The sequence below is a fragment of the Camelus bactrianus genome, chromosome 15 (assembly GCF_048773025.1).
Source record: "Camelus bactrianus isolate YW-2024 breed Bactrian camel chromosome 15, ASM4877302v1, whole genome shotgun sequence".
Taxonomy (NCBI): domain Eukaryota; kingdom Metazoa; phylum Chordata; class Mammalia; order Artiodactyla; family Camelidae; genus Camelus; species Camelus bactrianus.
This window is the reverse complement of record NC_133553.1, coordinates 39270186-39296007: the sequence shown is the minus strand read 5'-3', so window position 1 is coordinate 39296007 and position 25822 is coordinate 39270186. Positions and strand designations below refer to the sequence as shown.

General features: G+C 37.4%; 3 protein-coding genes across 5 annotated transcripts in view; 2 read left to right on the top strand and 1 right to left on the bottom strand.

Moving 5' to 3' along the window:
• Nucleotides 1-3322, top strand: part of PRKD3 (protein kinase D3) — a 73395-nt gene extending 70073 nt beyond the window's left edge. The window contains exon 19 of the mRNA XM_074378726.1: nucleotides 443-3322. Within this exon, the coding sequence (XP_074234827.1) occupies nucleotides 443-616 (174 nt within the window). The 3' untranslated portion in view covers nucleotides 617-3322. The remainder of the gene's footprint in view (nucleotides 1-442) is intronic.
• On the bottom strand, nucleotides 66-20204 carry NDUFAF7 (NADH:ubiquinone oxidoreductase complex assembly factor 7). Of its 3 annotated transcripts, none has more exons than XM_074378727.1 (11): nucleotides 20056-20204; nucleotides 19584-19747; nucleotides 16301-16381; nucleotides 15253-15363; nucleotides 12307-12520; nucleotides 11384-11442; nucleotides 10629-10739; nucleotides 8415-8558; nucleotides 7228-7401; nucleotides 6397-6683; nucleotides 66-703 (listed from the first exon to the last, which is right to left on the bottom strand). In XM_074378727.1, exons 1-10 carry the CDS (start codon nucleotides 20105-20107, stop codon nucleotides 6468-6470), a joined length of 1326 nt encoding a protein of 441 aa, XP_074234828.1. In that variant the 5' UTR covers nucleotides 20108-20204; the 3' UTR covers nucleotides 66-703; nucleotides 6397-6467. The 3 variants fall into 3 exon arrangements, with proteins under 3 accessions (XP_074234828.1, XP_074234829.1, XP_074234830.1); XM_074378728.1 differs by having other exon boundaries at nucleotides 8415-8501; XM_074378729.1 differs by lacking the exon at nucleotides 16301-16381.
• The window catches only part of CEBPZ (CCAAT enhancer binding protein zeta), a 22488-nt gene continuing 16870 nt past the window's right edge, over nucleotides 20205-25822 (top strand). Inside the window, exons 1-2 of the mRNA XM_010967655.3 lie at nucleotides 20205-20405; nucleotides 22640-24129. Of these exons, the coding sequence (XP_010965957.1) occupies nucleotides 20250-20405; nucleotides 22640-24129 (1646 nt within the window). The 5' untranslated portion in view covers nucleotides 20205-20249. The remainder of the gene's footprint in view (nucleotides 20406-22639; nucleotides 24130-25822) is intronic.

Genomic DNA, 25822 nt, shown 5'->3' with positions numbered 1-25822 from the left:
AAGTGAAAAGCTTCAGAGCTCTTTTAAAGGGAGTAGTAGAAGTAACTTCAAAACAGATGTAATCATGATTTGTCTCAGCATTTATTACATTATCCTGATGATAGATTCTAATCATTTTCCCCTATTTTTAGGAGTAAGGCATAGGCCTCTCATATAGAACAAAATATTTTAGTGGTTATTATTAGCCACCTCAGAAGCCTAAGGCAAATTTTTTAAGTTTTAGAAACTAGCTACTTTCTTCATGAGACTCTAAATTTGAAAAAGCACTTATCTTTAACTTAACATTGATAATTTAAAATATTACAAAATAGAACTTATTGTATAACAAGTGCTTAGGAGGAGGGGCTGCCAATTATATGACTAGGGTGCTGAGCAAAAAAAAAAAAGGTTGACAGTAATTTGTTTCTTTTATGGTTCATAATCACTTCAATTTTTTTTCTAGGACTATCAGACTTGGCTTGATCTTAGAGAATTTGAAACTCGCATTGGTGAACGTTACATTACACATGAAAGTGATGATGCCCGCTGGGAAATCCATGCATACACACACAACCTTGTATACCCAAAGCACTTCATTATGGCTCCCAATCCAGATGACATGGAAGAAGATCCTTAGTTATCAGTGAGCTAACTTCAGCAAGGAAGGATTTCATGTTACAGACTGATACTTGCTGCACAACTTTTGTTCTCTGTAGGTTGTCATCTGAAAGGATGCAAAGATATGAGGAAATATGGTAAAGAATTAGTGACACCAATACTGTAGTTTATAATGAGCAGGTACAAGAGGGGAGTCTGAGTAATAAAAACACATAATGGAACCCAAGGTGAAGCTTTTCATAAATTTTTATAGCATAAGCAATAACTGGTTTTTGTATTTTTTCCTAATCCTTCACTTTAGTACAATAGTGGCACTTAATTTATCTTCCCTTTCCTGTTCTTGTATGTTTTTAAAGGAGGAAAAGGCAGGCTGGAGTCCAGTTATTGCATAGCTTGACCAGATCATACAAGAGTTGCAGGTTGGTTATTAAACACATTTGCATTTACACGATAACTGAGAGGCTGCCAGCATGCCATTTCTTATAAGGACTTTAAACATTTGTTTAACTGACCATGGAAGCATCGAGGGGATTTTCCTAGACACCTAGAACAGGAGTGCTGGACTGCTTTACCTTCTTTTACCAAAACAGTGATCCTTAACCTTTTTGGAGTTGGAATTCTGAATATGCTCCTCACAACATAAAAACTAAGTTGTCATCTTTTTGTATGTTGCAACAGTCTCTAAGATAATTTGGGACAACTGATTGTACAAAACCAGGAGTAGGAAGTGCTGGTCTAAGTGCTGAGTTGTCATGTATGCTTTCTTACAGCTCAGCTCTGCTGCTAAAGACTCACACTCCACTGATGCCGCTGTGATGCCACAGTGGGATTCCAGCAGTCAGTGGGTATCGATCTGAACTCTAAGTACACAATTTATCTGTACACGGGGTTGAATAACTTGAGGAAGAAAATTAAATACATGCTAAAAGTAAGGCCAGTGCAGAGTCAGTTAATGCTCTAGAAAAGAACAGCAAACAGTATCCTTTCGTTCTTCCCTTAGCTTACAGCTTGGAAACGCTTGGAAAGCTTTACAGATATTTGATAAAAACATTAAGCAGTTTGAGGGCATGGTTGGGCTGAAACATGGAACAGTTTATAAGAAAAGGGCTATATTATCAGCTGAGCAAACGGAAGAATAAGTTTTTGGGTTTCTTTAACATTTCAACTCCAGCAGCCAGCGAAAGAATCTTTTTTTTTAACCCAGATATAGTATTTAAGAGATTAGACTTTTTCATAGTTTTTTTAAAGGTTACTAATAATTCTCCTCTCCCATAAAAAAAGGTAAAGATCTGGGACTATCCACTTATAAAAAGCCTAGTAGTCTTTTACTTCTTCATTCCTTATTAATCATTGTAAACTATTTTTCCCCCTCCAAAAAGAGCAAAAGATGTGGAGTCGAAAAATTCCTTACTGGCTACGTTGGCCTGGGCAAGTGACGGTCTGTCTGAGCCTCAAGTTCCTCAGTCTATAAGATGAAGAGTGTAATTCTTGCCTCTACCTTCTTCACATTTGTTGTGAAGATCAGGTATTTATGAACATATTCAATAAACTAAAAATTATAAAACTGTTAACTTGTCACTGACCACTTAATTGGAGCTAGCAAAGGAAAGGAATGCTCTTCTTGTCAACAGACTAAGACTGAGATGGCCTCTAGAGAGCCTTGAAACTACTCCCCGTCTAGGAAGAAAAACGTAACTTGAGAGAACACAAGCAAACATGCAGTGCTCCTCTGTGAGCGTCTTACACGTTTTAATTTACCTCACAATAGCCATGAGGTAAGTGCATTGTGAACCCTATCTCTCAGATAAGGAAATGGAGGCACAGGGAGATTATGTAACCAGCTGCTGAAGGTGCAGGTGGGATGTGGATTTGAACCCGGGCATTGTAGCTCCAGAGTCCCTCTTACAACCCTGATAACCATTCTGCTATACTGCCTACCCCTACATATCTCTAGGTGACATTCCACAATGTCTCTCAGTATTTCATTCTCATATAGGAATTTAAAATTTTTGGAGATGTATTTTCCTTGTGACAGAGGATGACTTCTCCAAATTTCTCCAAAATAATAACTATTTATATCAGTATGCTAAAACAAAGTAATTCTGAGTCATTAGGCACCCTGTTGTGGTTTTACTGCGTAAGATGAAAATTAACTGGAATGATGTCTGTTTGCTATACTTACATAATCAAACTTTACAAGCCATGAAATTAATTGCACTCTTTTTTGTTTTTGTTGTTGAATGCCTAAGTTTTCTTTAAAAAAAAAAAATTGTAAAAGCACTGTCAGATAATTTGGAGTTGAGTAATTTCTCCAGTTACTGTATAACCTGCATAACCTTTTTTTGTCTTGAAGTCATGTTCTATTTGTATAAGAATTATTGTTAGAAACATTTGATAATGTACAAAGTAGTCTATAATGCAATGTTTAGTACATTTTTATTTTTTGTTACATCCCACTTTTTGTAAATATCCTCAAAGAAGCTTGATAATAAAATGTATTTCCAGAAATATCACCATACTTTTCCATGAGAAAACGTGAGCCTATCTCTAGTAGAGGTTTCCAAAGAAAATTTTATTTGGTTGTGTTATTTTCCCAGGCCTTGGTAAGAAAACTCTTTTGGAAATAGTATTTGTAAATGGAACTAATGCTATATTTAAGAACACAGATTTTTTTTTTTAACTGACTAAAATAAAAAACAATTCATTATTACAATTTTATACAAAATTTGAGGTAATTATCTCAGGTCTCATTTTTTGGAATGAAAGTTTGTAATAATTTATAACTGTAAATTTTTCAGAAACTGCCATCAAATATTCAACTATTGCAACTGCCAGAAGACTTAAACAAGCTAAATACATAGAATCAAAGTAAAATTTCTAGGTTTAAGAAGCACTGCCGGACTCCTCCCCCTTAACCATAAAAAGTATTAAGAATTGGGAAGGGCCAACTATGGGCATTTTCATCTTCCAAAAATTTTCCAACCAAGTTCTCAAAAGAAGAAAATAAATATGGGAATAGAATAAGGGTGGGTAGGAATGGTCCAAAGCTGGGCAGCACCTGAAAAATAAGGCCTCCATCTTCCTTTACTTTAGGGTAAGACACAGAATGCTGGTCCTGTTCCCAGTTAAGCAAAAGAAACAATATAAAGCAAGCATTCATCATTCTGCCACTAAACCCCCAAAACAGTAATGCTATAAATTCAAGACATATGGCTAATATTCTTTTCCTTTAATCTAACTTATAAATTTGTGTTGCTAATGTAACAATTCTTTAGAAAGTCCATATATCTGGTATTAATATAAAAGTTCTGTGAACCAAAAAATGAGAACTTACAGAACAAAATCTTGACACTTATCGGGAAATAAGAGAATTAGCTCAATTTAAAAATTATTCCTCCTAGGTAGTCTGCATTTACTCTGATGTTTTAAGTACATGTCAGGTTTAAGTCTCTTCCCACCCCTCAAACCCATTTCCAGATTTGGAAATTTAATAATGATTATTGGAGTTTATAGCAATATAAGGCCTACCTCAAGAAACAAGAAAAATTTCAAATAAACAACCTAACCTCTTATCTAAAGGAATTAGAAAAAGAACAAAGCCCAAAATCAGCAGATGGAAGGAAATAATAAAGATCAGAAAGGAAATAAATAAAACAAAATAAAAGATAAATGAAACCAAGAGCTGGTTTTTTTGAGAAGATAACATTGACAAACCTTTAGCCAGGCTCAAGAAGAAAAAAGAGAGGACCCAAATAAAATAAGAAGTGAAAGAGGAGAAATAACAAGCAATACCACAGAGATACAACCTAGAAAAAACAGACAAATTTCTAGAAACATACGACCTGCCAGTACTAAATCAAATAGACAATCTGAACAGACCAATTACTAACAGTGAAACTGAATTTGTAATTTAAAAAACTCCCAGCAAACAAAAGTCCAGACAGGACAGCTTCACAGGGGAATTCTACTAAACATGTGAAAAAGAGCTAATACCTCTCCTCAAACTATTCCAAAAAATTGAAGACTGAACACTCAAATTCATTCTGTAAGGCCACCACTATCCTGGTACCAACACCTGGTAAAGACACTACAAAAAAAGAAAATCACAAGCCAACAGCTCTGATGAATACAAATGCAACAACCCTCAATGAAATATTAGCAAATTGAATCCAACAATATATAAAAAGAATCATACACTATGGCCAAGTGAGATTTGTTCCAGGGATGCAAGGATAGTTCAGTGTTCGCAAATCCATCTATGTGATACACCACATTAACAAAAGGATAAAATCACATTTCAACGGACACAGAAAAAGCACCTGACAAAATTTAAGTCATTCATTGATAAAAACTCTGATCAAAGTTGATAAAGAGGGAACATATGTCAACATAATAAAGGCCATTTATGACATATCCACAGCTAACGTCCTTTCCTCTAAAATCAGAAACAAGACAAGGATGCCCAGTTTCTTCACTTCCATTTAACACAGAATTGGAAGTCTTGGCCACAGCAATCAGAAAAGAAACGGAAGTAAAAGGCATCCAAATTGGAAGGGGGGTAGTCAAATTGTCCCTATTTGCAGATGACATGACACTATATATAGAAAACCCTAGTCTCCACCAAAAAACTACTGGAACTAATAAATGAATTCAGGAAAGCTGCAGGGTGTAAGATTAATATATAGAACTCTTGCTTTTCTAAACACTAATAATGAACTATCAGAAAGAAAGTAATAACACCTCATTTAAAATCACATAAAAAAGAATAAAATACCTAGGAACAAACTTTACCAAGTAAGTGAAAGACCTATACTCTGAAAACTATAAAATACTCATGAAGGAATCTGAAAATGATACAAAGAAATGGAAAGATATCCTGTGTTCTTGGATTGAAAAAATTAATACTGTTTAAATGTCCATACTACCCAAAGCAATCTACAGATTTAATGCAATCCCTATCAAAAAAAACCCATGATATTTTTCACAGAACTAGAACAAACCTAAAATTTATATGGAACCATGAATGACCCCAAATTGCCAAGGCAATCTTGAGAAAAAAGAACAAAGCTGAAGGCATCATTCTCCCTGACTTCAGACTATACCATAAAGCAACAATAATCAAAACAGCATGGTTCTGGCACAAAAGCAGACACATAGATCAACGGAACAGAATAGAGAGCCCAGAAATAAACCCACACACCTACGATAACTTATTCTACAACAAAGAAGGCAAGAATTTACAATAAAGAAAGAACAGACTCTTCTATAAATAGTGATTACTGTCCATCCTTTCTTTCCTTTCATATACAAATAAATACCATAGAAGAGAAAACAACTAGTTTGCATTTAGTGTTGTAATTGCTATAAATTACTTACGAGCACTCCTTTAAATGTAGCTTTTTCTCCAACAAAAATGGAATCATAACTGTGAAACACTTTGTACCCTACTTCTTTCACTTACTAAGTCTTAGAGATCTTTCTATGTCAGAACATGTTGCTCTACCTCATTTTATAAATAATATATGATAGTTCTATTTAATCAGTCCCCTGTGAATGGCCAGTTAGGTTGTTTCCAGTTTTTATTAAACCAATCAGTATTCATGTTTACTTTTTAAAATAACAATGCAGTAAGTAGCCTTATTAGAGGAAACTCAATAATATGTTTCATTAAATTGAGAACACACATTTGTACCAAGAGTCAAACACAATCTTAAAAGATCACTGTTTAGTTGTACTTTAAATAAGATGGGCTATTTTTATTGGCTGTGAAGCAATAAAATATTTTAATACTTATTTTACCTGTGATACATATGTTCTCTTTATTCTGGTTTCTTAGGCAGACTTGAGGGTAAAAAGCCCAAATTGAAATATCATCGCCAAACAAGTTCACTAAACCCAGCAACAGGTGATGGAGAGGGTTCTGACTGCAATGCATTTATCTGATGATTTCTACCATGAAGTCTCTGATGAGGTAGCAAGGCAAAAAAGTTAAATCTTTCTCCCATCTCCTTAGGGTTCATTAACATATCATATCCCTGAAGTAACTGCTGCCTCAATGATGGTTCATCTGATTTATCTAAAAGGACCTGAAGAGAAAAAATTTTTTATTAAAAATAACCAGAAGAAAGGATTCCTAGGTATATGCAAGCAATACTAATGACTATTAGTATTTCTAATATTAGCTATTCAATAAAGTAGTGCTTAAAATGTGATTTCCGATCACCTGCCTCAGAATCACAGAGTGTTTATTAAAAACACAGGTTACTCTGACCCAAACCTATGGATTTGTATGTTTAACATATTCTCAGATGGGCTGATCTACACTGAAGGGTTAAGATGTCATCAAAATAGTTATAAAATTCATACTTATACACACATTCAAATTTTCTTAGTGAACATAAACACTATTTGGAAGTCTTAATTCTACCTCATATGGAGAGGCATAAAACTTACCAGGCAGCTCCACCCCCAGGCTGTCTGGTTACACTGAATCCCATACTACTGAAAAGACTGAAACACCAGGGATCTAACCACAAGAGCATTAAGGCCAGGTGAACTTAATATTTAAAATACGTATTGAAATACTATGAAATTAATATATAATGATAGTGAAATAAAATAAATGATTACCTTCAGCCGGACATCAATGCCCATATTTTTTAAAAATGTTTGCTGTTTCACTGGACCCAGAGAAGCTACTTTTCCCTGTGCCATTCGGCGCAAGTAACTGAAGTCCACGTCAGCTGTTAGGTCTGCTGTTCCTGGGGCAATCAGGACGTCGTGAAGCTTGTGGCCACAAAACCCCTTGAACATAATTTTTTAAATGATAAGTTTTTGTCTTTATTGTTATCATTAAAGATTAAATAAATGCTATCATTTTGGTACATTTTACATAACTGTTAAGGAAAATATGGCCTAAATCAGTGGTTTACAAGCTTAATGAGGTAGCACCCTTTCCTCAAGTGAGATGCTATGTGGAAAAGCCAACATAAAAGTGCCTGGAGATGCTCCTTTTGACAACTGTTAAACATTTTCAATAATGCCCACGGTGACAAGATAGAAGAGATAATTTTCCAGATGAATCCAGGTTATCAGAACCTAGACACTGTTACACAAAGTGTATCCATCAACTATATGCATCAGAATCACCTGAGAATATATCACTGGACTCCACCCAGACCTCGTGGATCAGAATCCTGGAGGTAAGGCAAGGGAACCAGCATTTGTAATAAAACTCTCCAGGTTTTTCTTAAATAAAGTTAGAAACTGAGAACAATAGATCTAGAAAATGACTAATGGCATCGAGATAAATGTATTTCAACTAAAGTGTACTGAACAGAATTGATCGATCATATTCAAAGAACATAAGAAAGGATGTATAGGAAGGATAGCAGAATACACCAAAAGAGGAAAAAAAAGTCGAAAACATGATAGAAAAAGTTAGAATGACTACAGTAGCTAGATCAAACCTTCAAAGTAGTACCAAATCTTTTTTAAATAAAGGAGGAAGAGAAAATTCTAAGAAAATCCATTTGTAGTAGATGCTTACTAGGATATATGCAAACCTAGGTTCTGCAACTTAAGAAATAATGTAGACAATTCAGACTCTGTTCAAATGATAGGTGGACAGTAAGATACAGGGTTAAGGGTAATAATAAAAACATGGATTAATTACAAAACAGTATAATACAACAATGCTAGGCACTGTGGAAACCAAAGAAGATAAAGATCTTCAATGAGTTTCAAACCTAACAAACAACTATAAGTAAATCTTACCAATTAAATTCTGATAAATCATGGGACTGAATTATACATACTCTGAAGGTATCGGTCTTCGTTCCATCATGACCATAATCAGCAATCAGAGCAGCACCTCCAGTTACTGCAATGCGTTCAGAAAGTTCCTGAATAATAACACCTGCATCAGGACACACTTCCACGTGATCCCTTGTTTCATCACACTAGTAAGGGAACAGTTGAATCAAAATACATCATTCAAAAGACCTGCTTCCTTAGGAATTTTCAACAATGAGCATTTCTCAGTTATAATAAAAATAAATTTCTTCTCAATATGAATACATTGTCTACACTCAACTTTTCACATGATGTCCTTTATATTATACAGAACTCTTTGGTTCTCAGATGCTGTCCACTAAGTTTACAAAGATATTTTAATTTTAATGCTGTCTATAAAAGGCATGTATCTTCCCAGCCCCCCCGATGGCTTAGTACATTATCATTTTTTATGGTGACTATACTTTTATATCAATTCGTACAAATATATTCTACTAGGTTGAACTCATGGAAAAGGAATTTTTGTCTGCCTAGAACAGTGCCTGGCACATAAGAGACACTCAAAAAATTGTGCAGGTAGAATAAATGATATAAATCCAATATAACAAAACAGATCCTATTAAGCAAGTATATTTGCCTTCTTTGGGGGCAAAAGGTACCCCAACGATATGCCCTATATCTAATAATATCAGCTTATAAACTAGCGTCAATATCCCCAAGGGCCTTATTTCTCAAGATGTTCAACAATTAACTAAGGGTCCTCAGTAAGTGCTTATTAGCTTAACAAGTGAAATGACAGCAGTTAATACCTGTCAACTTGACTCGTATTAGTGTAAAATTTCACTAACTCCTGTGATAACAAAAGAAATTTTTCTTCATCATTTAAACATATATTAACTTTTGCTCCCTCCTAACACCCTACTAAACGCCAACACCCTCCTGCCCTGCCCCGATGTCCCTGACTATAATGGCACAAGTCTACCAGGTACAGTCTACCAGACTCAGCCCCTGAGTCTCAGCTCTCCCACTGCTATTACAGACAAGTTACCTCATCTTTCACAGTCTGTTTCCTCAGCACATATCCTAGGCTTACTGTGAGGATTAAATGAAACAACAAACCACTTAGCCCCCAGGGCTATTAAATAAATTACTGTGATTTAACTGTAACAACCATGGGGTCAGCTGCTTCAGGCATAAGCTGGCATGCCTCGGCATCCCATACCAACATTGTTACCGTGAGAATGCCCTTCAAGACAACAGATCCCTTTACCACTGGCCCCATCCAAATGACAGGGAAAATCATCACTCCCTCCCTCATAACTGTGTACCATTCAAATCAGGAACTAAAAAGAATCACAATTCCCAGGGCCAGTGGGTTAGCTCTTGGTAGCTTTATGAATTTGTCTCTCACTCAGGTAAAATTAGGTAGCCAGAATATACAAAAAGAAAAATGCTCACAAGCAGTTAGGCCGATATTTTAACCTTATCCTTTGCAAAAGAAAACTTAATTCATAGGTTTATGTTTAAAAGCTCTTTTACATTTAAAATCGGTAACTTCTGAAGCAGAAGTTCTTAGTTATGGTCCAGAAAGTAGAAATCTTTTTTTTCTGAGCTGGAAAAAAAGGAATAAAACAGGCAACCTAACGTCCAAACATTCCTGAGAAGGACAGGTTTTTTTCTGAACTTTTAAACACAACCCCAAGATATATCTGATAGGCTCTTGTAGTTATTCCTTGAGGACAAGAGAAAGCAGCAGAAAATGTACCATTCTGGCAGTCTAGAATCAAATTTAGATCGGGGTGGAAGCCTGAGAAAAAAGGCATGCTCTGATAGTCGCTCAAAAAGAGTGATGGTAAAATTTACCTAATAGACTTGTTTTGAGAATTAAATGAGAAAACAGAGTCATACATACAAAATACTCAATAAATGTTATTGTTACTTTACTACACACTGTACTACACTGTTTTCACAGATAACAACTTCTTTCAGGTAGACACCATTGTGGCCATTTGATAGGAAACTGAGGTAGAGACAGTCAGGGACTTGCTGAGTGAGTGCTGACTTTCTCACACAGCTAAGAAATTATTTGAACCCAGTCTCCTGACTTTAGAGCCTGTGCAATTTTCACTATTAATAAAAAGCACCTCACACGTTGCAAAGAACTCTAAAATAGTAACTCAGAAAATAAGACTGAAGAATTGGTTGGCAATAAACTAAGAAAAAAAACTTATTCCTACTTGTATGAAGGCTTCTGCTGGGGTGGCACAAGGTGCCAAAACAAACCTCAGCTTATCAGACACGTGTGGATCGATATCAATGAGGACCTCTCGCCATCCGTGTGGTGTTTTCTAAACACAAAAGAACAAATTTTTGTAAGTTTGTTCTCAAATTACCTCCACCAAAATAATTTAAGTCTTCTCCCTTACCATAAATAACTAACATTTACAGAGCACTTGACCACTTAAAATTATTTAAAGGCATTAGTTCATTTCCTTTGAAAAATATGAGCAGACTGACAGATGCAAACTACTGATGTTGTTTAGATGAGAAATGGAGGAGAAAATTAGCAGCATGGAAAGTGCCCCCAGAATGGAAAACAGACTTAAGAGGACTAATTAACAAATGACTACATACTAGTATGTACTTAGAAGTCACCAGTATACACACACTACCACTAAATCTTACACCTCCTCACAGGAAAAAGTGACAAAAAATTTTAATATTTGGAATTTAAAAATATTTGCTAGAAAATAACCCTCTATTTCCTATAGCCATATAACCTCTTACATCCCCACACATCTTTACCTCAGGAGAATTAATAATTGTTAACAATAATCCTAAGAGAATTAAGATTTTTTTTCAGTTATTTGTATTCATCAAACTTCCAAATACAGCTAACTTCGACAAATAATACTTAAATACCATAAATGTTTATTCTTACAACATAAAGCTGTTATTCAATTATAAATGTGACTTTTTTCCCCATCAATACCTGAAACTTATGCACAGGAAGAACATCAAAAAATTCATGTGCAAGATAAAAGCTGAACCCTATTTAAAAACAGAAGAAAAAAATTAACATTTCAGCATTTTCAAGGCAATCAACGGCTCTAGTGAACACTAACAAAAGAAAAATGCATAGTTCTTCGTAACTGAACTTGTGATGCTCCTGTAATCATCACTACCACAGAATCATCCACGTCCTCATGGCAAACCCACTCTGCAGAAAGTACGAAGGAAGAATTATCACTATTCTCATTTTCCCCATAGAGAGTCAAAAGACAAAATATCCCAATTATCAGCTTAGTCTTTTATTTATCAGTAGGCCTGAAAGAAATCAGAACTCAAATTTGTTAGCTGGAAGAGGATTTGAATTTCCTGCCATCAACCTAGACGATTAAAGCCAGGAACAGCTGAGCTGCCCTGCCAAGGTTGGACAAGCACCTGTGATTTGAGCCGATTTGAGCCGGGGCTCATCAATACAAGAGTCCCGAAGGCTGCGGGGGATTTTCCCACCATGCTTGCTTGCCTTTAGGCCAAGGAAGGGTTATCGAAAGATGAGATAATTAAAGTAAACCCAAGAGTAACACTTCCTTCAGCCCCCATTGCCTTGGGCTGCTTCATCATCCTATCTTAGGGGTAGGGAAAAGCAAAAAAGCACAACAAAAATCTGTATATTGGTTTTGGTTTGGTTTAGTCTTTGTGACACCACATAAAATCACTGCTCCTCAATGTTAGGGGATTTTGTTTTCTAATACAGCGCTCTTTAGGAAAAAGGCTCGCTGTCCTCCACAGGTAAGACACTTGGCAGCACTAACTCAATCTACTATGTTGCTCTACAACGTTGTGGTCACCAATCACTATTGTGAGGAGGTGTGGTCAAACTTCTTTCATTAATCAATGTAAAATAATTACCTTTTGGAATATCCTGCAGATCTCGGTACCAGGAAATTGGAATTCCAGACTTTGTGACACCTTTCATGTATACTGGGGCTCCAGCATCTCGCTCTAATGGGACCTTCTCTTCAGTCAATGTTAATGCTTGAATCTCACTTAATTTTTGGCTCACCTCTACCAGATGTACTGAAATGTCACAGTTTTTCAGCACAGATCCAAGCTGACTAAACACCTAAATATAAAAAGAAGAAATTAGCAAAATACAATGTGCTGAGTAGATCTGAGGTTTTCTAACCATTTATCTCAATAATTTGCTCATGTCACAGTAGAAGTAATAATTGGTTTCAGAGAAATTTCTTCCTTACACAGCCACTCTCCAGCAGTCTATGAGAATCTTGACTATAAGTTATTAAACATGGTCTATGTAAGAAATGAACAGTACACACTTTGGTTTCCCACTGATAAAAATTAGAATTATGATTAACAAATGAAAATAAAAGCTTTAGCTTCCAATAAAAACAATGATTCATATTAGGGAACCTAAAAATAGATGAAGGAAATAAAATGTATGTACCCTTGATTTTTTTTTTTTATTTTGAAAAAATAGAGGTTTATTATTTACAAGACCTGGAAATTACATATCACACCTGGGGCCACACAGTGAGCTCAAGGGCAGAGAGAGAGCTAGGCTTCATTTTAAAAAGCTGCTAAGTCTACAGAATAATCTCTCCTCTGAGGTGATTAAACGTTCCCAGGAAGTCAGATATGAATGGCACTAATAACCTGACAATTTAATTTTGGAATTCTTTCCCACATTCAATTTTTTCTTAGCTACACAATTTTTTTTCTTCTGTGCTATTGTAAGCATGAGAAAAAAAAGGAATATACTAATGTTGTATTATTATTTTAATGCTAAAAATTCAATGCCAATAACATAAAATACATCAATATTTTTTATTTGAATTTAATTTTCACTGGTGATTTGCCTCCTACTCTGAGATCTCAACACACAGATACAGACTGAAAATAATGACTTTTCCAAATTTAGTTTTGAGATGAAACCACATATGGAAGAACTTCCCAAGACAAAAATACTTCATAAAGTATGATTTTTTTTAAAAAAGTCTGTAATTACATCTTTGGCTATTTTCCTTACATTCCTTTACATTCTTTGGCTTTTTAAAGAGTTCTTAGGACTTAATGTAGGGAAGCATCCTTCATACATTTTAAGAGCTGTGGGCTTAATTTTTAAAGTACTTGAAACAAAAAAAAATATTATTTGAGAATCTTGTTAAAGATTTTTATATTCAAATAACTTTGCCAATTAAGGAGCTAAATAGAGCCCTGGAAATTTAAATCAGTGGGGCTTTTTTCCCTCCAGAATGCAATATAATCAGGAGTCAGATGTTTGTTAATTTTCTTTTTGAAAAAACCCTTCAATTCCTAATTTCAAGCAAAAATCAGATAGCAAAAGAAATTTTAATTTCTTGAAACTGAACATATGATTTTCTTATTCGGAATTGCCAAGTATACCCAAAATGAACTCAAAAAAACTACTGGGTTCCAAAACAGTGTAAACTACAGAAGTTTATTAAATACAATTATTTGTCACATACTACAAACAATACTCCTTCTTTTTAATGCTTTTATAAAATATCTATTAGGCAGAAAGATGGAATGATACATGTAATAATATCCACTGTCTGGGTAAAGAAACAGGACATGACTCTTACCTTTAAAGCCACATCCTCTCTCAACCTCAGATCTCACCACCATTCTGAACCTCGAGTGATACTAACTAATCTGTACCACCAAACATATTATTTAATGTTAATTATTTTTAGATTTTATATAAATACAATCAAATGATATAAGTTCTTTAACAGATTGCTATTTTCAAGCAATAAAATATTGAGTTCCATGTTGAGTATTATTTCTTTCTGCTGGATTTCATGCATTTTCACAGCACTTGGTATTCCACTGTGTGACTGTACCACAATTTGTTGACCTGTTTTCCCACCAATAAGCATTTGGGTTGTTTTCAGTTTTGGGCTATTCTAAACAATGCTACTATCTTCTTGCACATGTCTCCTGGTACGTGTAAGCACTAGTTCCTCCAGGGTACATGCCTAGCAGTAAATGCTGGGCCATAGAATATAAGTAACTGATGTTAGAAGATAATGCCCAGTAGCTATTCATAGGGGCTGCACCAGATTATACTCTTACAAGTTGTATGTGAGAGTTCCCCACACGCCCCATCCTCAGCACACCTTCATGTTGTCAGACTCTAATCTTGAGGGTGCAGTGGTTACTCATTGTGATTTTAATGTTCATTTCCTTGACTCCCAATGAGTCTGAACATCTTGTTTTTATTGGCCATATTTCCTCTATTATAATGGGCCTGTTCACATCTTTGGCCTGAATTTTTCCATTGAGTTATCTGTCACCTTCTCACTGATTTAAAGGAATTCTTTATGTATTCTAACTACCATTCCTTTGTTGGTTATATGTGATGCAAGTAACTTCTCCCACTTTGTGGCTTGTCTTATCATTTTCTTTATGCTGTCTTGAACAAAAAGTTTGTAGTTTCTTTAAAGGACAAAAAAGTTCTTAATGTTAATGTAGTTGAAATTATTCATCTTTTCCTTTATGGATTCTGCTTTTTACATAATTTAAAAAACTCTCTCCCTACTCAGAGACAAATATATTCTCCCATAATGCCTTCTAAATGTTTTATACTTTTAGCTTTTACATTCTTCCCTTGCCCCCATTTTTTTTTAAGATTACAAACAGACAACAGTAGGTAATGATTCACTATATAATTCTGAAATTATATTTTAGCTGAGAAACATGAGATTAAGGAGGTAGGACTCAAATGCCAAGGAAATAACAAAGTTTTCAAACTTAATCAAAAGGAACAAGATTCATGTTCATAAGACTTTAAGACATTCTTTTATTACCTACCCTCAAAATATCTCCTGAGAGGGTACCCCTGCCTGGGCCCAGTTCCACCAGTTGGAAAGCTGCAGTTTTTCCAGTGGCTATCCATTCACTAATGAACCATATTCCTAGAAGCTGTGACAAGGAAAAAGCTACATTAAAGAGTTATAAATCATAAACGTATACCACAATATAAAATCGTATACGCTTTACGCCAGAAAGCAAAATGTTTTCGTATGTTGTTTAATATGTTCACATATGTATAGACACACACACAAACTTCTGGGACTACATCACAACAGACAGCACTAAGGAAGGAACCACTTAGTAACAGAAAAAAATATCTAGTTAAAAGGCAGCCTCCGCTACAGGAGGTCCTGTGTCACAGATAAGAGGATTATCACTTACAGAAAAGTACTAATATTTAAAAGCAGACAGACCTATGAAATATGATTAAGCCTTTTCTTCATATTCATGTGATTTCAATAATTACATAGCTTTTAGGCGTAATTAATATTTTTAACACCTAGATTCTTCTTCCTTTTGTGTACTATTTTCTATTTCTAAACTGATCAAAGGTTCTTCTACGAAAGTAAATGAACTAGAATTCCTGAAAAGAATTCAGAGATCCTTAAAGGGAGACTTCTACTATTAATATGGCTAAATCAGGGGTGGGGGCTTTAGAGAGCATCTTGACTCCACTAATTCCTCAGTGTTCTGTATCTTTTCTCTCTTCCTTCTTGGGAACACTCAGCCTCCTTCTTCACCTTGCCTTTTGTCTCTGTCCTCCCATTCTCATTGTTCATCTGATTCTCTTCTTTTCCAACATCTTTCCTTCCATATCTTTTCCTTCTCTTTCCTTCTGTCCCTCACATCTCTACATTTCCTTTTTTATAATAAAGGACTTTTCCAATGTCCTCAATCCTTCAGTATATAAACTACTAAAAACTTAAAACTTTTGATGACTAACAGAAACAAAGCAGTAGACCAGTATCGTAGAACAATACTACTTGATCTGCTCTCAAATGTTGGTGATAATTAGTTTCTCTTACAGTTTTACACTGAGTATTACCTCCCCAAAGATCTGACTTATTTCAGGTGAAGTAATAAAATCTCCTTCTTCTCCTAGCATGTCACGGTGCACATAATATCCCTATGCAAAAAGAAAAAATGGAAAAAAAATTGTTTTCAAATAACTTTTTAAAACAGCCCTCCAAAATCTTACATAATGTATATGATGAAATAAACAGGTATTTCAACCCGAAATAAATAATGTCTTCACATAAATTTTACAAAGTAACAGTCATTTTGCAGAACTGGTAGGAAAACAATTCCCTGACTGTAAAGGCAGAAGCCATGCAATGTCCATCCCTACCCTCCAGCCCTGCCCTCCCCCTCCTGCTCCCACAACCCAGCACAGTAACCCTCCAGCCTCCTCTCCCAAATTCTCACTTTGTTTCAAATTAGCCCTTCCTGCTGCTGTTGTTTCTTGACCTGGGTGCTTTTTACATGGGAGTGTTCACTTTGTGAAAATTCATCAAGCTGTATACATGTGATTTATGCATTTTTCTATATGAATGTTACGTCACAATAGAAAGTTTGTTTTTTTAATTGCCCTGCCTGTCCACATCCATGCCATTGCAATGCTTCCCCTTCTCCACCTCTCCCTGGCAAGCTTATACTCAGTAAGATTCAATCCGCTCAAATGCTAACTTCCCTGACCTCCTCCTCCAGCTCTCTAACCTCAAACTAAATCCAGCAGTTTCCACCAGAAGGATTAGGCATTTGAGGGACAGGACTATGTCTTCTTTACCTTCATATCCCAAGTTTTAGCATAATGTCTAACCTCCAAGAAACACTTGGGAATTGTTCTTAAAAATTCCCTATGCTCCTCAAGCCTCTTCTTCTCCAAAGGGACTCTCAGCAGGTGACCTGGGCTCCTGCCCACACGAGATTAAAGAATGTTATTAAACAGACTTCCTCAGGTTCCTGACCCCATCTGGCCTCCACCTGTTCCTCTTCTTTGCTCAGGACTCAAGAGCTGAAATGCCTACAGCTTCTGCTCTTATCCAGACATAACCCTGGGCTCCAGCTGGATCCCCATTTCTCACATGACCCTGATGGGCCAGGATCTTTTCATCATCGCCTTTCTCTCACAGCTTCAACTTTTCCCCTTCAGCATTAGAAACATAATTAAGTCACTTCCATCTTTAAAAAATTGTTTTCACTCCATACAGCATCTCCCATCTAGCCTTTCTCTTTCCCTTCATAAGTAAGCTTTTCAGGGGTGGTTTTCTGTGTATGTGTATGAGAGATGAACCACTCCAGCAGTCTAGTGAAGACCACGGACTCTCCAAAGAATGTTTTTAAATGCACAGGACTGAAAACACACAGGATTAAAAATGAAATCAATTGAAAAATACTTTTCAAATATTTTTAAAACAAATTTGTGATATAGGAATTTACAAGCATCTTCTTCTAGGTGTACTAAAAAACAAATGTGAGCTGAAGTTCTAATAAATAATGAAGTTGTGAAGTGCAGAGAAATACAACAGTATTTTGCGATACCTGTGATCACTCTGTTGTGATATGACAGTATCAGTGATTTCTAAGTAGTGCTGATGCTATGGTTGTCACCTATGTTTATAATCAGAGAAATACTGAACTTCAGTTAGAAACACATTAATGAAGACTAAGTGCAATTTTTATTCCCATCCAAGTTCACAAACCCCTTGATTTCTATTCAAGGATCCCTAGGTTAAGAACATCTACTCTAAATTTGACAGTTACCTCAAGGCTTAATCCTGAAAAACCTCCTTTTCTCCGAGTATACTCTACCTGATTCCTTTGATTTTAATGTCATCTATATACTGATGATGACCAAATTTTTATATGCATACTGAATCCTTCTCAGGAACTCCAGATTCTTACAGCCATCTGCTCACTTACTATCTCCATCTTGATGTCACTGCCACCACGATATACATGAAATGCATCTCCTGAAGGTTTCCCATTGCACAACCCAAAAATGTAAATTTCATGAAAGCATTGCATGAACTCGCTCCTGCCAAATGCATCTCATACTGCTTTCCTCATCATCAGCACCACTGCCCAGGCACAGCCCTCGAGCCACACTGGCACATGCACTCTTCTCTGCATGCACCAAGACATTTCCCAGCTTGAAAACCTTGTGCCTCTGGATCCTCTGCTGGGAACCTGCTTTTCCCAGTCTTTTGCCAGGCTGGCCTATCCCCATCCCTCAAGCCTCGCTCGGCTCAAATGTACTGGTTTCCCTGACCATCTACCTGAGGAACGTCTACAACCCCTATTCCCACCGCACCACTTGCTTTCAATCCTATCAACCTGTTTTATTTATTTGTTTCCTTGTTTACAGTTCATTTTCTCAGCAGAACATAAATGCCATGCTCTACTGTCCACTGCAGTATTCCCAGTGCCTGAGACAGTTTCCGGCACATTTGGCGCCTCAATAAATGGATAAATGATGAGTGGACCTCCACTCTAACCCGGAGATGTTTGTTCTAAAGTTTCTCTCTATATGAACTTTCAGCACATTGTGACACTGCATACAGGTATTAAAGGATCCCTGCCATTACTAAACCCCTGGACCCTGAGTCACTCCATCACATTCAAGATCAAAAGGCCAAACGAACCCCAGAATTCCACAGATCTCGTATTTCAACCCAACTAAAGGCGAAACATCCTAAAATAAAAGGATCGCAGGCTTCCATCAAGTGACTTTGTAGAATAGAGAAGGAAACGCAGGTCAGAAAGCTGTGACAGTGCTTAATACTAAAAGATAAAGTCCCAGACCTCCATTCTCAAGAAGAAAACCCAGAATGCTTCCGGTGCCTGCTGTCAACCTAAGACAGCTGTCCACGCATGAAACTCGTATTTCCAGTTGCTTATCGGACATTTCCACCTGAGTACCACATTGAACTTCAAATTCACACATCGGACTTAACTCTGTCCTTCCTGTTCCTCCTAAAACACTTAACTGCTCTTCTTCCTTCTGCATTCCCTTCTCCCAGAGAAATGACTCAGTATCTGCCATCAACCCAGGTACTCATCTTTCCCTCATCTTGTAAGTCCAATCAGTTACACTGTCTCCTGAACATCTTTGAAATCTGTCCTCTCTTTAATGCTACTGCCGCTGACTTGACCTGGCCCAGCCCAAGTGACAGATTCATTTATCTGTCCCCAGGTCTTCGAGCGTGGCTCTCCCCTGGCCTGGAAGGCACCTGCCAGGGCTGAGGCTCCTCTCGGCGCACACCCTCCCGGTTCACACCTGCGGCGCTGATAGAGCGGGCCTTGTCCTCGGGCTCCCCGACCCATACCTTGGCTGGGTTGGTCAAGACCTCCTTCATGTACTCGGCCACGGTGATGGGACCAGTAGACTTAATTTTGTATATAAGATGCCGCAGCATAGGAGTCACCAGGTTGTTTTCTGCAGGTTCCTTCCCGGAGCTGAAGTACTTTCCTCTCCAAAAACACGGAATGACTGCAAAAAACACACATTAAACGGGACTCATTAGAAATATTACTATTTACAAGTGCATAGCAGCCTGAGTGATTTCAAAGCGGCTTCCTTAACACTTCACCTGTGCCAAAGCCAGGAACTCGGGCTCCGGGCCGCAGCACGCCCACCGGGCGCAGCAGGTCCGCGCTTGGCCCACGACCACGCAGCCACTTCGTGTCTGAGGCTGAACTACAGTCTGCAGCCCAGAGCTCCTCGGAGGCCCCCAAACTGAGGAAGGCGCCCCAGGCGGTTCCCACGACAACTGAGGCTCGGACACGGCGAACACATACCTGCGCGCGCGGCTCTCAGCGGCCAGACGCCGGCCCTCACGAGGACGCTCATTGCCGAACGCCGCACGCAGCAGCCCGCCGTCCAGGTGTGGGGATTGCGCCCGTTTCCGGGTGAGGACCCGCCCCCCGCAGGAAGTACGTCACCCGACCAAGCGGAAGGAAGCCGCAGGCTTTGCGCGCGTGCTTTCCTTGCTATGGCGGCCTCCAAGAAACCTTTGGAGTTCCATGCCAAGCATCCCTGGCGACCGGAGGAGGCGGTAGAAGATCCGGATGAGAACGATGAGGATGATAACGATGAAACGGAGGATGGGTTTTCCCTGGAAGAAGTGTTACGGCTCGGAGGCACCAAGGTAATGGCCTGGGACTCCTGGAGCAGGACAGAGGCGCGTGGAGTGGTCACTCGAGTGGCGTGCAAATGACTCCGCAGCCCCGGCGCTGCGGAGTGGGAGGGCGTCATGGACCCCGAGTCCAGCTTTGAAATGTGTTCTGTGCGCTTCCCGCACTTCTTTCCCGTTGCTCTTTACAAGAGAAAGTCGTTTAGAATTGAACATTTTTGTGCTTTGTTCTTTCTTAGGATGTAGGTGATCTCATTTTATTGACGTAGTATACCTGGCACTCCGTCAAGTCAGAGAGGACTGACTTTTTGGTCTTGACCTCGTGGCATCAATGTTTGGAACTCCAGTGGTGTTGGAATTTTAACTTCTGTTCTCACATACACGCTCACTACACACTCATTAAGCTCTCTGCGCTCTTGGATTTTACATCCTGATTAAGGGAAAGAAACAATAACCAAACTTTGGAATACATAGTATGTTAGTCGCTGACTACAGCTATGGAGGAAAATAAAACAAGTAAAGAGGATGATGAGTAGGGGAGGGTGTTAACAGTTTTAAACAAGGTGATCGGGGAACGCAGCACTGATGTGTTTGGGCAGAAAACTGAAGGAAAGAAAGGAGTGAGCCTTTTTTGTTCTGTTCCGTAAACAACAGAAAAGTAAGTACAGCTAAGGCAGAGTGAGGTGAGAGGAGGACAGTGAGAAATGAGGTCAGAGAGGTAAGAGGGTGGACTTATGCTCTGAATTTGATCGGAAACTAGATTTGGAGCAAGTATGTGATGGAATTTGGCTTTTTATTAAATATTTTATAAAAACTGGGCGGGGTGGGATGAGCGAATAGAGGGAAGAGAAATGCAGTTTACAGAGACATATTCACAATTTGCTCTGTACTTGGGTTATATGTAATTTTTGAGTAGGTAGTATATGTACATGTTACAAAAAGGTTTTTTTTTTTAAAGGAGGGGGTACCTGATGAAAATTCTTTTTTACCACTTTAATCTCCATGCAGTTTCCCTTCCGAGAAAGTCATTTTTATGTCTTTTATATATTCCAAGCAAATACACACACCTGCGTTTGTTACTTTTTACACAAAAGGTACAGTACTATGTCTATAATATTTTTTAAACAATATTTTAGGTCTTTTTTTTCCTTACTGTTTTAGAGAGCCATCCATATCAGTATATAAAGACTGTCATTGGTTTTATGCCTGCATAAATCATTATCTGTCTTAATTTATCTAACCAGCATTTATTGTGGATGTTTAAGTTGTCAATCTTTGCTATTTTAAATGATGCTTCAGTAAATACCTTGAATATATATCTTTTTCCACATTTGTAAGTGTGTGTATAACCTAAATTTGTAGAAATGGAATGGCTAGGTGAAAGGATTTGTGTCTTGTATTTTGTTTTTAGTTGGCAAATTGCCCTCCATAGAGGATGTGCCAGTTTATACTTAAATCAGCCATGTAGGAAAGTGCCTTTCCTCACCCTCTCCCAACACTACCTGTCTTAAATTTATCTTTGCTCATCTGACAGATTAAAAAATGAACGTATCATTGTGATTTTAATGTGGACCTTTTTTGGGGGGGATAGAGGGGAGGTGATTAGGTTTATTTATTTATATATTTTAATGGAAGTATTGAGGATTGAACCCAGGACCTCTAAGCACACGTTCTACCACTGAGCTACACCCTCTCCCTAATTTGGACTTCTTTAAATGTCAGTGAGGTTGAGCGTCTTTTCATATTTTTAAAGAGCCGCTTTTTTTTTCCTTCTATGAACCGTATGTGTATATATATCCCTTGCATATCTCTGTTGGGTTGTCATTTCCTTAACTGATGTGTGAGAACTTTTATATTAAATTGAGCCCAATTACTTTGATATGAGTTGCCAGTTTGTTTTTCCAGTTTATTATTTGTCTTTTGATTTTTGTATATATTTTGAGAGAAAGTGATACATTTATTCATTCTTTCCTTTATGGACCCTGAGTTTTCTGTCAAGTTTATAAAGATTTTTGCCTACTCTAGAATTTTTTTTTAATTATGCTGTGCTTTCTTCTGTTTTTTGTTTTATTTTTCTCATTTAAATTTTTGATCCATCCAGTGTTGTGAGTGTAGGTGGGAGCCCAGGCAATACCATGATAACTCAAATTAATTGATTTCAAGGATGTAGATATCAGCTTAACTTTTGAAGTTTTAACTAAACTGTTGGATTTGTAATTTATTTTAAACTTTCTTATGTTTTTATGCAGCAAGATTACCTTATGCTGGCTGCTTTGGATGAGAATGAGGAAGTGGTAGATGGAGGCAAAAAAGGAGCAATTGATGATCTTCAGCAAGGTGAATTGGAGGCATTTATTCAGAATCTCAGCTTGGCCAAGTATGCAAAAGCTTTCTCAACTGAAGAAGAAAAACCAGCTAAAAAGGAAGATGCAAGCAAAAACGAAGCAAGAATTCCTAAAGTAAATAATAAAAAGCAAAATGTAGCAGAAAATGAAAGTAAGGTGAAAAATAAGAAGAGAACAGAACAACATCCTGCTGAGAACAACAGTGCCATACCAAAGGTAAAGAGAGATAAACAACAGGACATCTTTGAATTTTTTGAGAGACAGACATTGTTACTTAAGTCTGGAGGCAAATGGTATGATCTGGAGTACAGCAGTGAATATTCTTTGGAACCCCAGCCTAAGGATGTTGTGTCTAAATACAAAACCTTGGCCCAGAAGTTGTATGAGCATGAAATCAGTTTATTCAAAAATAAGACGAATAATCAAAAGGGAGCCTCTTCTACCTGGATGAAGGCAATTGTGACATCGGGGACACTTGGTGACAGGATGGCAGCCATGATTCTTCTTATTCAGGATGATGCTGTTCACACACTGCAGTTTGTAGAAACTCTCTTGAACCTCGTTAAAAAGAAGGGCAGCAAACAGCAGTGCCTCATGGCTTTGGATACTTTCAAAGAGTTACTCATTACAGACCTTTTGCCAGACAGTCGAAAGCTACGTATTTTCAGCCAGCATCCTTTCAACAAACTAGAACAGTTGTCCAGTGGCAACAGGGACTCAAGGGACAGAAGGCTGATATTATGGTATTTTGAACACCAGCTGAAACACTTAGTGGCTGAATTTGTGCAGATCTTAGAAACTTTAAGTCACGATTCATTAGTAACCACAAAAACACGAGCCCTTATAGTGGCTCATGAGCTTCTTTGTAACAAACCTGAGGAGGAAAAGGCCCTTCTTGTGCAGGTGGTGAATAAACTGGGAGATCCTCAGAACAGAATAGCCACCAAAGCATCCCATCTGTTAGAGACATTACTTTGCAGACATCCCAATATGAAAGGAGTTGTGTGTGGTGAAGTAGAAAGGCTGCTCTTCCGCTCAAACATCAGCTCCAAAGCCCAGTATTATGCAATTTGCTTTTTAAATCAAATGGCCCTCTCCCATGAAGAAAGTGAACTGGCTAACAAATTAATAACTCTTTATTTTTGTTTTTTTCGGACTTGTATCAAGAAAAAAGATATTGAATCAAAAATGCTCAGTGCCCTTTTGACAGGAGTGAATAGGGCATACCCTTATTCTCAGACTGGTGACGACAAAGTGAGGGAGCAGGTTGACACACTGTTTAGAGTGCTGCATGTTGTGAATTTTAATACCAGTGTGCAGGCTTTAATGTTGCTTTTCCAAGTGATGAATTCTCAGCAGACGATATCAAATCGATACTATGCAGCATTGTATCGGTAAGTACCTACCATTCCAGTATGTGAGTGAGAAATAGCGTGGTCTAATACAATGCTGTGCCCCTTTGTGGGGCAAGAGAAAGACTTAGGAAGTGGGATTTTAGGGCCTCCTCGGTAACTTGCTACTACTCACCACCTTTGGGTGACTTAGTCTTTGTTTCCCTGTTGGACAGCTAAATTATGTGCTTTGAATATGTTGTTTATTATTTTTTTGTTTTGAGTAGGCCCCATCCTCAGTCCTGTATTTCTTCCCTCCTGTCCTTCACACAGCCATTTAGTCATTCATTCAACAAGAATTTTTTGAGTGCCGAGTATGTGCTGGGCACTGTTCCAGGACTCAGGACATAGCACAGTGAACAAAATTCCCACCTCTAGAGGCACTTCCGTGCATATTGGGGAAGACACATGGTAAATAAGAAAGCTTTTTGACACAACATTGTAAAATGACTATAACTCAATAAAAAAAAGTTTATATATTAAAAAAAAAGAAAGCTTTTGGATAGGAGGGTTGGGGGTTACAATTTGGGAATTTTTAAAAAAATATTATGATTAAGGCTTTGTTTACTGAATTTTGCAGCTATCCTGCAGTGCACCCACTGAGGGCTGATATTTTGAACAAAGTGTATTTAAGTACAGTTCTTCAAGTACACCAGCAAGCTATATATTGCCTTTTTACGTACATATATCTCTTGAAAAACGTAATGTATAGTGGTTAATATCTTAGACTTAAGCCACATTGCCTGGTTTTGGGTCCCAGCCATTAGTTTGCTGTCTAACTTTGGATAGATTACTTAATCCTCATTAAAACCCCATTGGTAAACATGGTTGATCCCATTTTACTGTGCTTTTATTTGCCTATAAAATGGAGAGGCAAGCATCTATCCCATAGTGTTATTATGAAGATGATGAAATTTCCCCACAATTACACAGCTAGAAAATGACAGAACTGGGAATTTAATAAGGTTAATGAGTTAATGTATATGTAAACCCATGTAATCTTCATGTGTGGTGTGTATTTAACAATGCCCAATACACACTAAGTGCTCTGTAAGTGCTGCCATTATTATGATGATGATGATGATGATGATGATGATGATGATGATGATGATGATGATTTCCTGTCCTCATCCTCACTTTTTCAGTTTAATCCTCTTTTTTTTGTTGTGTTTTGTTTTGTTTTTGGAGGGGGAGGGAAGTAATTAGGTTTATTTATTTATTTACTTTTTTTAGAGGAGGTACTGGGGATTGAACTCAAGATCTCATACATACTAAGCATGTGCTCTACCACTTTGCGCTATACCCTCCTGCTTAGTTTAATCATCTTAACAGCTCTCCGGTCTCTGAGGTACATAATTTGTGCAAGTTCACACAGACATTATGAGGCCAAGTTAGGTGGCAAATCCAGATCTATACTAGCTTGGAATTGATGGTGTTTCATGGCACTGATTGCGCTGGTACACTAAAAAAGAATCTCAGAGGTCTTCCCATAAGTCTTAAGAGTCTATAATCTTTCAAAGTAATAAATACTTAAATGTTTTTAGTTTGGGAAGACTTCTGAGACTGAAAATGTAGGGGCTTCAGTGTTTGGGGTTTTTTGTAACTTTTGAGGGTAATAGAATTTCTACTTCTTAGGAAATGTTTGGAAACTATTGGAAAACACGTTTTTCTAATATCTATTTAACATCTCAGTGTT

Bases quoted from the DNA above. Each gene is read 5' to 3' on its own strand.
- NDUFAF7 (XM_074378727.1), bottom strand. From the start codon at position 20,107: ATGAGCGTCCTCGTGAGGGCCGGCGTCTGGCCGCTGAGAGCCGCGCGC. The intron at 10,740-11,383 runs GTATTGATGGGG...TTTTGTGTTTAG, and splicing joins TTCCTGTGCATAAGTTTCAG to AAAACACCACACGGATGGCG. The intron at 6,684-7,227 runs GTAATCATTTAT...TTTTCTCTTCAG, and splicing joins GCATTGATGTCCGGCTGAAG to GTCCTTTTAGATAAATCAGA.